Source organism: Anabrus simplex, chromosome 6 (genome assembly GCF_040414725.1).
Source record: "Anabrus simplex isolate iqAnaSimp1 chromosome 6, ASM4041472v1, whole genome shotgun sequence".
Classification (NCBI taxonomy): domain Eukaryota; kingdom Metazoa; phylum Arthropoda; class Insecta; order Orthoptera; family Tettigoniidae; genus Anabrus; species Anabrus simplex.
In genome coordinates this window covers 300,036,449-300,051,879 of record NC_090270.1, presented here as the reverse complement: position 1 = coordinate 300,051,879, position 15,431 = coordinate 300,036,449, and the positions used below count along the sequence as shown (strand labels likewise).

At 39.6% G+C, this 15,431-nt stretch overlaps 1 protein-coding gene across 1 annotated transcript in view; it reads left to right on the top strand.

Moving 5' to 3' along the window:
* Nucleotides 1–15,431, top strand: part of Dnah3 (dynein heavy chain 3, axonemal) — a 912,075-nt gene that overhangs the window by 816,879 nt on the left and 79,765 nt on the right. The window contains exons 58-59 of the mRNA XM_068228454.1: nucleotides 471–645; nucleotides 9,480–9,683. Of these exons, the coding sequence (XP_068084555.1) occupies nucleotides 471–645; nucleotides 9,480–9,683 (379 nt within the window). The remainder of the gene's footprint in view (nucleotides 1–470; nucleotides 646–9,479; nucleotides 9,684–15,431) is intronic.

The following is a 15,431-nucleotide window of genomic DNA, read 5'->3' as shown; positions in this document are numbered from 1 at the left end:
TTACTATGTGTACGCGCACACCAGCTGCAACAGTATTATTCCATGCTACCTCGCCACTGACAGCTTGAAACATAATGATTAGTTGAGTGGCTCGTCTCCTTATTCCTAAGTCTTCCCATTTCAAAGTTTGTGACTTGTTCTTAACACCACTCTTCTTTCCTAAATTATGCTGCTTCCTTTGGATCTCTTCTAGTTCTTGAATCAAGTAATCCTGGTGAGGGTTCCATACAGTGGAAATATAGTCTAATTGAGGTCTCCTTCCTTTCAACATTCCCTACTTGTGTACTGTGGTTATAACTGTGTTTACTTGGGTCCAGGATTGAGATAAGTGACTGTAAGTGAGGTACTGTCCTTGCATTGGCCTAAAGTGGGTGGGAAAAGATGTAGATAAAAGAGTAAAAGGAAATGTTTTTCTTTAGGAACATTATCTGTTAAGTCTACTCAAGTTAACATTTTAAATTATTTTCTAGGCTAAAAGGACTTAGACAATCTGTTGAGAAGAACATTGATAAATGGAAGGAACTGTATGATGCCTTCGCCCCACAAGATGCAACTTTTCCACAACCTTTCGACAATACCACAGGATTGGATAGACTTTGCATTCTGCGATGTATTCGACCAGATAAAATAGTCCCAGCAGTGATGGTAAGAATGAATCGGTTAATTACACTGAAATTGTTAGTCCAAAGAAATAAATCAGTCAATAGGGTTGCAAGGCTTTTAAAATGCCAATAAGGGACAGGTCATGCTGCCATGACATAATGACATTTTGCTCAAGAAAACACTGAGATATAATTTACTGTACTAGGTATAATTGCACGCACAAACTTTATTACAGTATTTTTCTGTTTCATTTTCTACATTAATGTTTAAAACCTGTATTTTTCTTCTCTTTTAGTCTTTTTCAATAATGCTGAATTTCTGTTAATCGCATATTATTACAACACTAGTATGAACTCTCTTACTCTCACCCCACCACAGCATAACACAAACTGCCAGCTTTAACAATTCCTGCTGAAAGAATTTGAAAATGAAAGAATGCTGGGTTTTGTTAATTGCTGCGTTGACATAAGCCAGATGCCTCTATGTCTTGGTCCTTGCTCCCCCCTGAATCCTGCTCTTGGGCTTGGCGCCGGCGGTTCGCTCGCGTACTACAAGTTTCGATCATGGTGCAGAATCACTACATGACGAATAATGAACTGAAATGCAGGATCGGTTAATGTTACCGTAAATAGATCATTTTAACCATGACAGAAGTGAATTGTTTAAATATGGGATAAAAGGGCATCCCATATTCTGTTAAAATGGGACAGTACTTCAGACCTTCAAATAATGGAAATTCCATATAATATGGAACACCTGGCAACTGTATCAGTCAGTCAATCTATCATCATTGATCTGTATTTAGGCCTATCACCCATGTGGCAGATGCCCTATCAGTTGCTTCCTTAGTCTTTTCTTAAATAAGTTCAAAGAACTTGGAAATTCATCGAACATTTCCCTTGATAAATTATTTCAACCCCTAATTCCTCTTCCTATAAAGAAACAAACAAACAAATATTTGCCCCAAATTGTCCTCTTGAATTCCAAATGCACCAACACAAAATTGACTTGCATCTACAAAATATGAGTGCTGTACAGCACTTATCTCAATTTTATTAAAAAAAATAGACTCAGGTTGTTTATACAACTTCTTCTTCTTCTTCTTTTCTTCTTCTTCTTATCCTCCTCCTCCTCCTCCTCTGTGGGTCAGATTACAAATTACACACTTCCATCGTTGCCAGCCTCTTCACTACTTGTTTCTGCTACCAATATTTCTTGTGTATTTCCTCCTCTCTTCTCTATACTCTCTTCTACTATATCCATCCACCCGCCTTGTGGTCTCTTTCTTATTGGTTTCTCAGTAAATACTTCCTTTGGAACTTGATCTTCTCCCATTATCATCATTTGTCCATATCTTTTCAGCTTGTTTGCGTCTCTCCTGTAGTTTTGAAACTCCAATCTTCTTTTCAATCACTTAATTTCTGATTCTATTTTTTATTTTCTTCCCTAAAATATCTTTAGGGAATTTCATCTCAACTGCCTAAACTCTACTCTTATCTTGGTTTGTTGTTGTCCATGTACCAGCTGCATATGTCAGTATCAGTACATAGTAAGTTGAATACGGAAGTTCTTTGTATTTTCTTGGAACTTCTTGGTTCTACAGTATACCCCTCTGGTAAAGGCCATTTTCCTTTTGTACTCTCTTTCCAGTCTCCTCAGTTATCTTCCGGTCTTCTGTGATTATTTTCTCCAAGTATTCAAAACTTTTCTCAACTTCTGTTGATTCTGTTTACTATTATCTTCCACCTTCCACATCAAACCATTTTGTTCCTCCTATCTTGGTTTTTACACTAATAACACTGTTTTTGTACAAAGCTTTTATGATTTGCACTTCTGTTCTGTCTGCTTGCTTTTTCCACAGCACATCCCAAACCAGCTGCCTTAGTACACTGTTGTTTTTTGATGGGCTGAGTGGCTCAGACGGTTGAGGCACTGGCCTTCTGACCCCAACTTGGCAGGTTTGATCCTGGCTCAGTCTGGTGGTATTGGAAGGTGCTCAAATACGTCAGCCTTGTGTCGGTAGATTTACTGGCACTTAAAAGAACTCTTGCGGGACAAAATCCTGGGACCTTGGCATCTCTAAACAATGTTAAAATAGTTAGTGTGACGTAAAAAAATAACATAATTATTAACATGGTTGTTTTACTCCTCTCTATGTTTATTGTCATTCCAAACTCTTCTATCACCTGATTCCATATATTAAATTGTTCTTGTACTTCCATTTCATTTTCACCCTACTGTATATCACTATGTTTCTCTGCCAGAAATGGGGTCTTTGTTATGTTTTTTCTCATCATCTCTTTTATAGACTTATGGTTTTCATCCATTACTGTAATGAAGAATATGGGGGACATCTTGATTCCCTGCTGATGTCTTGTTTCCCATCAATCTATTTTGTTCCTCCTAACTTACTTTTACACTAATGACACATTTTTTGTGCAAAGCTTTTATCATTTGCACTCCTGCTCTGTCTACTTATTTTTCTTCTCAGCACATCCCAAACCAACTGCCTTAGTACACTGTTGTAAATGTTCTCGATGTCTATAAATGGCATCAGCAAATCTTCCCAAATTCCCATCTTTTCTCTATGTGTAGTATTATAAAGATCAGATCAAACGTTTTATCTGCCTTTAATAAAGCCTTCTTCTTCTTTTCTAATTTCACCCTCAATCTTCCTTCAATATCCTTTTGAATATGTTGACAACGTGTGCATTTGTACATTCTTTCTTATCACCTTTCTTGAATATGGAGTTATTAGACACTTACCTCAACCTTCTGGGACCTCTATTTTCTTCCACCACCACCACCACCACCACCACCACCACCACCACTACCATCATACATTTCTCTCATCCTACTACCACCATGTTAGGATGTTTATGGCACCTTTCCATCTTCTTCTATCCAACCATAATTGTTCCTCCTTAACTGTGTTTCAATCCAGGTTTTTTTTTTTTTTTTTTTTTTGCTAGGGGCTTTACGTCGCACCGACACAGATAGGTCTTATGGCGACGATGGGATAGGAAAGGCCTAGGAGTTGGAAGGAAGCGGCCGTGGCCTTAATTAAGGTACAGCCCCAGCATTTGCCTGGTGTGAAAATGGGAAACCACGGAAAACCATTTTCAGGGCTGCCGATAGTGGGATTCGAACCTACCATCTCCCGGATGCAAGCTCACAGCCGCGCGCCTCTACGCGCACGGCCAACTCGCCCGGTCAATCCAGGTTTCTTCTAATTATATTATTCTTGATCATTTTCAACCACCTTAGTCTGGGTCTCCCTCTTACCTTCCTTTCTTCCTCCTATTTGAGTTCCCATCATCTGCTCTGGCATCCTTCTCTCTCCCATCCTCTTAACATGTCCAAACAATCTAAGTTTATCTCTTTCCATTCTGTTGTAAAAACTGAGCAAATTGGCCATGCTGTTAGGGGCGCACAGCTGCAAGCTTGCATTCGGGAGGCAGTGGGTTCGAACCCCACTGTCGGCAGCCTTGAAGATGGTTTTCCGTGGTTTCCCATTTTCACACCAGACAAATACTGGGGCTGTACCTCAATTAAGGCCACTGCCACCTCCTTCCCACTCCTAGCCAAAGAAAAGAATCTGTTGCAAAGCTTTTCCACTTTGATTTCCTTCCTGATGTGTTTGTTCCTTATTCTGTCCTTTCTTGCCTTTCCTGCCATCTTAAAAATTTCATTTCACTGGCCTGTATTCTTGTGAGTATCCAGGTCTCTGCTGCAAATGTCAGTATTGAGCAACAGTACATCTTGTACATCACCTCTTTACACTTCCTTGGTACTTCCTTCTTCCACACCAGGTTTCTCACTCTGGTAGAATGTATTTCCCTGTTGAATCCTTTTACTGATCATCATGTCAGCCTTGTATCCTGCGTCAGTTTGTTCCCCAAGTACTTGAAGCTCTCCTCAATTTCAAGGTTTATTTTTATAATTTCTTTCCTTTCCCTTTCTCCTCTAGTCAATACCATTGTCTTACTCTTTTTCATACTGATTTTCATACCGAGCTCGATAGCTGCAGTCGCTTAAGTGTGTCCAGTATCCAGTATTCTGTAGATAGGTGGTTCGAACCCCACTGTCGGCAGCCCTGAAGATGGTTTTCCGTGGTTTTCCATTTTCACACCAGGCAAATGCTGGGGCTGTACCTTACTTAAGGCCACGGCCGCTTCCTTCCCATTCCTAGGCCTTTCCTGTCCCATCGTCGCCATAAGACCTATCTGTGTCGGTGCGTGACGTAAAGCCAATAGCAAAGAAAAAACCAAAAAAACCTGATTTTCATTCCATAATTTTTAATACCCTCACTCATCATGTCAAGTTGCCCTTGTTTGCACATCACAATCTTCTTATCTCACCATGTTGACAGAAGCCATATGGCGCTCGCTCGGGACTTACCACAGCATCCGAGAAGAAGTCTGAACACTTAAATTATTCTCTTTATAGATTCAAACTGATAAACTATAGAATGAATTGGCAAAAGAATGTGGAATGGTTAAGTAAACTATGGTTTTTATTCTTGCTATTTAGGGACCTCTATTATTACAAGTAGGCGATTTGTATGAGCCAACCCCACGGTGTAGGGGTAGCGTGTCTGCCTCTTACCCATAGGCCCCGGGTTCGATTCCTGGCCAGGTCAGGGATTCTTACCTGCATATGAGGGCTGGTTGAAGGTCCACTCAGCCTACGTTATTACAGTTAGGGAGCTACCTAATGGTGAGATAGCAGCCCCGGTCTAGAAAGCCAAGAATAACGGCCGAGAGGATGCGTCGTGCTGACCACACGACACCTCGTAATCTGTAGGCCTTCGGGCTGAACAGCGGTCGTTTGGTAGGCCATGGCCCTTTGGGGCTGTTGTGCCACGGTTTTTTTTAGGTTATTTATAAGAAGTACTTGTTTTTTGTGGAATTTCACAGGCTATTTTTTAAACTGTAGATACATTTTGTTTAGGAGACCTTACTAAAGTCAAAATAAGGATCCTCTTGAAGGTACAAATGTTTTAATGTATTTCTTTTAATTTATAATGGAATAATTATTCTTTACCATAAATTATTTGTTATCGGATGATGGCTTGAAACAAGCTGAAACACGTATTCACCAATTGTAATTTATCATGAGTAAAATGAGTATTGATTAGGTTGACCATAAATAACAAATTCTTTGGTAACTGTTAGAATGGATCACAGTGAAATTTGTAATGATTCATAATATTCTCTACTAGTGCCACTTTTCACAGTTCCTCCAGGAGAAGAACTGTGTGTCGGCTCTGAGGTATGACGTAGCCTTTACTGAAGCTGATTTAAAAGTGCCATCTTCATTTTAGGCTGTTATTATGATGGGGTTGCATTTTCCAAAAGCATTTTAGAGCTACTGCCAGCAGGTGATCAGGCTGCTCTGAACATGGAGTACAGATTCTTTTTTGCAGCAGCCTCTAACTCAGGGTCAGACACTACTCAGTGGGTTCCAATGTCACTTCTTACACTGAAGGGACCATCACCCTACCTAAGGAAACTCATCAGCCTATGTTTCACGTGTAAGAAATAAATATTGAAAATATAAATTCTAATTCCATTCAGACATGTAGTATGGCAAGACTGCAACACTGATAAGTCTGAAAGTCAAGTGAGGTACAGTGAGCGAGCCGTTCGCCTACCCACGTCAGTCAGTCAGTCAGTCTTAAAGAGCCTCCATGGCTCAGGTGGCAGCGTGCCGGCCTCTCACCACTGGATACTGTGGTTCAAATCCTGGTCATCCTTCATTCCAGCAACACACTCCAATGTCATTTCATTTCATCTGTCAGTCATTAATCATTGCCCCAGAGGAGTGCGACAGGCCTCGGCAGCCAACACAATTCCTATCCTCGCCACAAGATGGGGGCTTCATTCACCCCATCCCTGATCTGGTCACTGACTGGAAAAAGGTTGTATATTTTCATTCAGAGCAGACTTAAAATGGCACACTAGTCGGAAAAGGTTTGCCATCACTGGTCTACTCATTATTACTGTTACCGTGTTTTGGTGGATCAGCAGAGGTGAAAGAAGGTGCGGGCTGGAATGGGTCTAACTACAAGTCCGAAAGATGAATTTAAAATTTAAATAAAGGTTATATTTTCAACAGATAACAAGATTTAACAATTTTTCACTAGGTGAAATAACAATGAATATTCAGGTACAATAATAATTTTACAAGGGAAAACACAAGTTAAGGGGTCTTTACAAATCCTGGGCTTCGAGTCCCAATTTGACAATCCTTGAGCTCTCGGCTCACAACCACAAATTACCAAAGGGCAGAAAACCCCTAATTACATGGAGCACTTGCTCCCACCTCGTAATGTCAAGCCTCCTAGAGGCACCTTTCAAAATACCAGAAAGAGCTGACCCACTCTCAATCTTCCAAGCCCATTAAAGGCAATAACAGACTATTACACTTAACTGCCATCGAGGCACAACTTATAATGGAACAGGGGTATCTCGTACCCAATCTACTGGGCCTTAAAAGAAAAAATAATAGGATAATGAAATGGCCCAAAATACCAATATGAATGGAGGCATTGCTTGTACTCCTACGTGCAACTTGTTAAAACCTAAGGAGCACTAGGCCGATTACACAGGGGCTATTCCCACACTAGGGAGGTGACTCGTATAAGAAAAATAATTTAACACATTAATGAAGAGAAGAAAATTGGTTATGAAAACGTAGTCACCTCAAATCCAAATTGAAGGGGAGCTTGAGAGGGTAAAGCGCTCTCTATCCCCGATTTACAGTTAAAGTAATTAGAAAAGGTTTACATAAGCCGGCACTAAGTTACATTTTCGAACAGGTAGGATACTTTGAAAAGGTTTCGAACCTTCCCCGGGGGTTAAACTACTGAGCAAGAAATAAATAAAGATGTTAAAAGGCCATTACCTTTGCTGAAGAGCTGCTGCTCAAAGGAAGAGGCGCAACCCGTTCCCTGCTATACTTCCATACACTAAGCTATATGTTGTTGAAGTGGCGACGAGCCATGAAAATCAGCAGTTTTTAAACCCTCATGGACGATTCGAGACCTTTCATGAATAATTAAGACACACCCTCAGGCGTTTATTGGTTGCCCAAAATTTACACATTAAAACTGGAGAAGAAGGACACTATTGGTCCAAAATTAATTAAAGAAATTCGGGATTGGCTAAGTTCAAAACTGGCGGAAAGAAAAATTAATATTGCCAACCCATAGATGAAAGAACAAAATTTAGTAAAGACCAAAACTTCTGAATACAAAATTTCTTCAAAAATAAGTTCCTTCACTTCGCATCAGGGTGCATGATCATAGATTTTTTTGGCAGTGACATCTATAAGAGAATGTCCAGACTTCTTGATCAATGAAAAACAAAACAAATCAAAATACACACAGTGACATCTTCTGAGAAACAGTTGAGTTGATTCGGTTTTTGAAGTTCAGAGTTTCTCCAGTCGAGGCGGAAAATCCAAATGTGCAGCGTATAGGTGTACCAACCGGTACAATTACCATAGCAGAGTAACCAGCAAGACTGGTTTGATGCAGTCCTCGCTGCCACCCTATCCTCTGCTAACCTTTCTATTTCTACATAACTGCTACATCCTACCATCTGCTCTAATCTGCTTGTCATATTCGTACCTTGGTCTACCCCTGCCGTTCTTACCACCTACACTTGCACACAAACCAGCTGTACAAATCCTGGGTGTCTTAAGATGTGTACTATCATTCTATCTCTTCTTCTGGTCAAATTTAGCCAAATATATCTCCTCTCACCAATTTACTTCAGTATCTCTTCAATCTTGATTCTATCTACTCATTTCACCTTCAGCATCCTTCTGTAACACCACATTTCAAAAGCTGAGATAGTTATTGTCCATCTTTCACTTCCGTACAATGCAATGCTCCAGACAAAAGTCTTCAAAAACATATTTCTAATTCCTATATCAATTTCTTTTCTTAAGAAAGGCCTTCCTTGCTTTTGCTAGTCTACATTTTACGTCCTCCTTATCTACCATCATTAGTTATTTTACTACCCAAGTAACAATACTCTCTACTTCCTGTAAGACTTCATTTCCTAATCTAATATTTCCTGCATCACCTGACTTTGTACGACTGCACTCCAGTACTTTTGTTTTGGACTTATTTATTTTCATCTTTTATTCCTTCTCCAAGACCCTGTCCATACCGTTCATCAATTTCTCCAGAACTTATGCAGAGTCAGGTAATATAACAATATCATCAGCAAATCTCAGGGTTGTGATTTCCTCTCCTTGGACTTTGATTCCCTCCCCAAATTCCTCTTTGATTTCCTTTACTTCCAGATCTATATAAACAAAACAAGGAGAGAGGACCAACTGCAGCTTTGCCTCACTCCTTACTGAATTGCTGCCTCTTTTTCAAAGCCTTCAATTCTTATAACTGCAGACTGATTTTTGTACAGATTGTAATAATTCTCCTTTCACACTATCTGATCCCGATCACTTTCAGAATCTTGGTGCAGTAGTTTTCACACTTTTCTGCACCGGCTTTCTTGGGAATAGGTATAACAACATTCTGCTGAAAATGGGATGGCACTTCTCCTTATCATACATCTTACACACTAAACGGAATAACCTTGCTATGCTGGTTTCTCTTAAGGCAGTCAGTAATTCTGAGGGTATGCCATCAATTCCCGGTGTCTTGTTCCTACTTGGTCTCTCAAAGCTCTGTCAAATTCTGACCTCAAAATTGGGTCTCCCATGTCATCAGCATCAACAGCCTCTTATTGTTCCAGGACCTTATCATGTATTTCTTTACCTTCATATATTTAAATATTATATCAGTATGATTGTTCTACTGCAAGAGTGGAAGTTCTTAATATACATGTCTTTGATTCTAGGATTATGTGGTAACCAACCTGGGGAGAACATTTATTGAGCCACCAACATTTGATCTTCTAGGCTCCTATAATGACTCTAATAACTGCTCACCACTTGTCTTCATACTGTCTCCTGGATCTGATCCCATGGCCAGCCTGCTGAAGTTTGCTGAAGACAAAGGTTATGGCCAAAAAGTAGAGAGTATATCTCTTGGACAAGGGCAGGTAATTACATTTTGATTATATGTTCTGTAATTGTACTGTATTTTACTGTCTCTTCTCTCTCTATGACATGAAGATATAGGGAATAGATCGAGGTAGTATCTGGAAGACCTAATCATGGCGTTACTCTTTCAAATAATTGCAATGAAACCATTTTTGGATGACCACCCCTTTAAGCCTATTCCTGACCACATAGAATAATGTTCTCACAGGACCAATACCAATGTTTTCCTTTCCCTGACTAACAGCCATGAATTTTTGTCCTAAATCAGTAACATATCCCCCTTTAGATGACAAGAAAACTGCGAAGAAAATATTTACAGTCCGATATTATGGATCCATGTACATCCTACATTGGAATGTCTGATTGTTATTGTTACTAGAGAGTAGTGGGTGCATTGTCATGGCAGGTGCTCAAAGGACATGAAAGTAAATGAACTCTCATGGGAAGAATGAATTTAGGAAAATGACAAAGGAACATTTCAGTGTGATAAAGCAAATCAGTTTAAGTGCAGAAAAAGTCAAATTGAAAACTGTATTACAAATCGTAACCATTACTTAAAGGAATAGGAAGAATGTGACAACAAAGGCATGAAGAAGTGAACAGTGTTGTTTTTGAGTTATCCACTTAAGCCCAAGCTAAAGCATTGCTTGTAAGTGAACCAGTAATGCAAGAAGTAGTCCTCAAATTTGTCTCTGATCTAGCTTTAGTTAATATCTCTGCAGGTAGTGGATGGTTTGATAGATTTTGTCTCCTACACAAGGTCATCTAGTGAGCAGTTCATAGCAGCATTGGTGGTGGTGGTGGTGGCGGCAGTGGTGGTGGCTTTAAGAAGACCACCCCTCTAAATGTTGGTTTTTTGGTTATTTATCGTCTGGTCGGCCTAAAGATGTTTTACTGTTATACCATCATCTCTACGGTGGTATGAGTATAAAGCTTTTTAGACTTGGCTTTCCAAATTGATTATGTTCATGAGGTGAAAATGTCATGTAATATGTCATATTGTCTAATGGCTAAAAAAAGAAACTGTATTCGGACTAATACCTTATCTGTATGCCTTTACTGGGAAGACCTAGTGTTTACAGTGCACTATGTCTTCTGGCATGGACTAGAGCAATTTTGTTACTTTCATTAACCTGTCTCAGTCTTATCCTTGGCCTTGATGGTATGAAAGTGATTAGAGTTATGAGTGATGCTAGTAATGCCGTTTCTTATGCAGCCAGTACCTGCTATGAATGGTACGATAGTTGCTCACAGGGTTGGTTGGCACATGTATGTTAGTGGACTTGGCAGACTGATATGTATTGGCAACTTTTGGCTCTGTGAGGAAAGCAACAGGAAACCACCTCACTCATTTCCCTAGTACACCTCTTTAGTGATGCTTAGGCCTTTTGTGACAACTAATGGTGGAGCTGTTGAGGATCCAACCAGTCTTCGGACTGAGGATTGAACACACACACACACGATCCCATCCTTCATATTGATTGTTTATATCGAGCCAAAGATCGATACCCATACAGTTGCTGGTGATCTGGCAATTCTGTTTAGAACTGTGAACGACAGAACCGACAGAACATTAAGCGAGCACACTTAACTACAGCTTTCTTCTGATAGGTGGCTAAGGGTCGCCCATAAGGTTCTGTATGAACTTCATGCCTCACAGTACGTCTGACCTATTCCCGTGACCATAGAGTTAGTAAATAATACACTAGACAGCGCCACCGTCCTTGAGAGAATCTCTGCAGCGAGCAAGCATGTTATAACCTCAGCTGTTTGGGAAAAGCTCACTCCAGTGTACTCCTCAGTGTAAATAGAGAACTTATAAAACTGTGTGGATATTGATATGGTTTTACATTCTTACATGTCAGCATCCTCAGATACTACAGTATAGTTGTGATGCTTCTGTTCAGTAGAAAGAAAGCCCAAATAGCTCCCAAATTGAAACAAATCAATAAGTTGTACAGATTTAACAAAGAAGTACGTAGGTACTTCCTTGAACAATATGTTGGAGAATAAATCGATAACCACTGTGTTCCTATTTTTCCACCTAAGTTTAGTTTATTTTTAATATCTTCTTTTTTCCATGCCTTATCTGTTAACTGAAACTTAAAGTTGCCAAGATGTGATTGTAAAGGGCAGTCCCTCCTTGAGCCATTAGCTCACTGGGACATACAGATGAAGAGTCAATTGACAGTATCCATAGAATCATAACTGACATCTTGACAACAGAAACACTACCAAGGGATTGGACTTCAGCTATCATCCACCCGCTGCACAAGAAAGGAGACAAGTTAGACCCTAACAACTATAGAGGGGTCTCTCTCCTATCAGTGACGTACAAAATCTTCTCCAAAGCATTGCTTAAAAGAGTGGAGGCACAATTAGATTCCTGCATAGGAGAGTACCAAGCTGGATTTAGGAAGTCAAGATCATGCACAGAGCAGATTCTGAACCTCAAAACTATCTTTACCTACAAAAACCTCAGCACCTCACCCTATGTAGCAATTTTCGTTGACTTCCAGAAGGCTTACGACTCGGTAGACAGACAGTCCCTCTTTGAGACGTTGACTGAAATGGGACTGGATAAGAAGACTTTGAATCTTATGAAGGCTACTCTGACAAACACCATGTCCAAAGTCAAATTCAGAGGGGTATTATCAAAAAGCTTCGAGATCAAAACAGGTGTTAGACAGGGAGATGGTTTGTCCCCTATCCTGTTTAACTGTCTGCTGGAGAAGGTCATTCGGGAATGGACGAAAACACTAGCTGACAACTCTGGATTAAAAATCGGCTACAAAAAAGACAAGTTAACAGTTACTTGCTTAGCCTTCGCAGATGACCTCACACTCTTAGCTTCAAGTATGGAAGAAGCTACGTTCCAGCTATCCTCCTTAGAACGCATAGCAGCTAAAGCAGGGCTAAAGATCGCTGTCAATAAAACAGAATTTCTGACAAACATCAGAGAAGCACCCAACTTCATTTCTTTAGGGGGCAAAATAATACACAAGGTCAACTCATTCAAATATCTTGGAGAGTGGATAACCCCAAATGTTAATGAGGATCTTGCAATGAAGAGTAGATGCACTAAATTAGAAAGAGCTTATCATCTTTGTAAGAATATATACAAGTCTAAATCCCTCTCCTTGAATCTTAAACTTAGACACTACAACACCATAGTAAGACCATCTGTACTGTACGCCTCAGAATGCCTAAACATGACCCGGAAAGGACAACTCAGAAAACTAGAACTGAAAGAGCGAAAGATCCTCAGAAGGATTATGGGTCCCATTAAAGAAGGAGATGGCTACAGAATCAGGCACAACAAGGAACTGTACAGTAAAATAGAGAGCATTACAACAGCTATGAGGAAGAGAAGACTAATCTTCTATGGTCATGTAGTCAGGATGGACAGCCAGAGACTCACTTCAAGAATCTTCAACACTGTATCTAGAGGGAAAGCAACAAATGCCAAATGGACGAATTTAGTACGGAAAGACCTACAATACCTAAACATTGATCACATTGACATTTACAACCGAGATAAATTCAGAAAGTTAGTCAAGACATCTGACTCTCTCCAGTCTCTAACAACTAAATCACTGCGTCCAGGAGTAGGAGTGAAATGGACTCAAGAAAGAAAAGACATCCATAGCGCTAGAATGAAAGAATACGGGGCTAAGAGGAAGAAAAGAGCTCACCAGAGTTAAGAACCACGTGGTCCATTGTAGGCCTAAATGAAGAATAATAATAAATAAATAAATAAATACATACATACATACATACATACATACATACATACATAAATGCATGATAAAAGAGGATGGTTGTGATTAAGTAACACAAAATCAATTTACTGTCCATGTTAAGTCTTCAAACAACATACCTTATGATTGGGGGTAAATGACCAGGACTTCAGCAAAACTCTATCCGACGACCGAAAATGTTTTTTCGTACGAAGCGAATGAGCGAGTTCTGAGGCCTACAAGTATATACAGTAATCATGACTATGTTTCTCCATAATGGTAGTGAATTCTTCCGAGTTAGGTAGTCATGAAAATGAAAACAGAAACGCTAGTACCATTAGATGAGATTCCCCTTCCATTAAGAAAGCTGGCTGCCAAAGATGTATGCAGGTCTCGGAACCTTTGTAAATATGAATGAGTTGATAAGTCAACATTTTTTTTTGATAAGCGGAAGAGGGGCTTTATTTTTGGTAACTTTTTAATTGTTGTTTTTTGTACAAGTCAGTTATTTATATTGTCGACGTCCCTCGAAATCGGCGTCTTACAAATTGAAATGAACGTCTACCTGTATTATTTCGGTACATTTTCGAGAACTTCACCACTGATATGACATGGAGTAAAGCGTTTCCGCGGGGTTGGAGGAAGGATTCACACAAGCTCAGCTGACATTTTCCGTGTGCAATACGAATTTAGATTTGTCTATTACACTTACTGCAATGGCCTGGGCGTCACAGAGCAGAACCACCAACATTATTCAGCACGAGCCGCCACTGACACACACTTAACACATAGTCACATTCCACAACTCACACGCAACGCACTCAGTACTGTTAAGACGACTGGGCTAAACAAAATATCTAATCAGCCGCTATCGAAGCTGTGCCACTACTAGTGTGATAGATTGATTTGCCACACGAAGTGTTCATACTGTGATTCCCAACAGTTTTGTCAACTACCATACAGAGGAAGTCACTACTCAGCCATGACAAAATTGCTGAATCCCTATACCAACAATGATAAATCAATTTTTTGTAGCTAAAGGTCTTCAAAAAGTAGCAGTATTGAATTTTCAGTTTCTTGTAGCTAAACAATAATTCACAACCACTTGGATCAGTGTAAAATAGCAAGATTGGCAACAATGACTCCCAGGCGTGTTTGGAGAAACACTGGGATTGGATCACGGATTTATGACATCAGCTTCACATATCAGGTATCGTTGGTGAGTCATGCTTCCCTGCTCACTATTCTGCTGTTTCTTAACTCTTTCATACTGCCCAGCTAATTGCTCATTTCTTATCTGAATGAGCTCTCTTATCTATGAATCATCATTGTCATAAATCACATTCCTTGCACTTGCGGATTATATTAAACATTAGTAAAAAATGCCAGGGCATGCATTTATAAGCATAAAATGCAAAATATGATGAATCTATTACAAAAGACAAAATATGCATTTTTTTCACAATAAGAGTGGTTCAGATTTTGGTGATTTCATAAATAATTTACCAGCATATCCATAAAATGAAAAAGGTAAGTAAATATGCTGAACTCAAGGCTCACGTCTTATCAGAAGGTAAAAAAAGGACACCTCTACACCGTGCTCACCAGTTTGATGACATTTCATTAACGTAAGTATAACGGTCTGTATTTCTGATCGGTACTGATAACCAGCTTCACAGATTGGCACTTTATGATAAATTCTACTTAACTTGTTTGACTTAAGATACATTATTTCAAGTTCTTTATGCCATTGCAAGTGTACATGTAAAATATGTTTTAAGATGATGATTCTAGAGTGATACATACTCAAGCGTCACTCTTATGTTCCACTAAATTGAATACAGGGAAAATAGACGTAAGTTACTAGTGGTCACCCTGTTGTCAAATATTTCTAGATGTGCCCACACATACTACTTTTCATAAGGGAAGAAGATTTAGAAGCTAATTCTGAATTCATAATTCTGGACAATGTATACACTTCAGCATTGCACACTTTTCTGGATATTG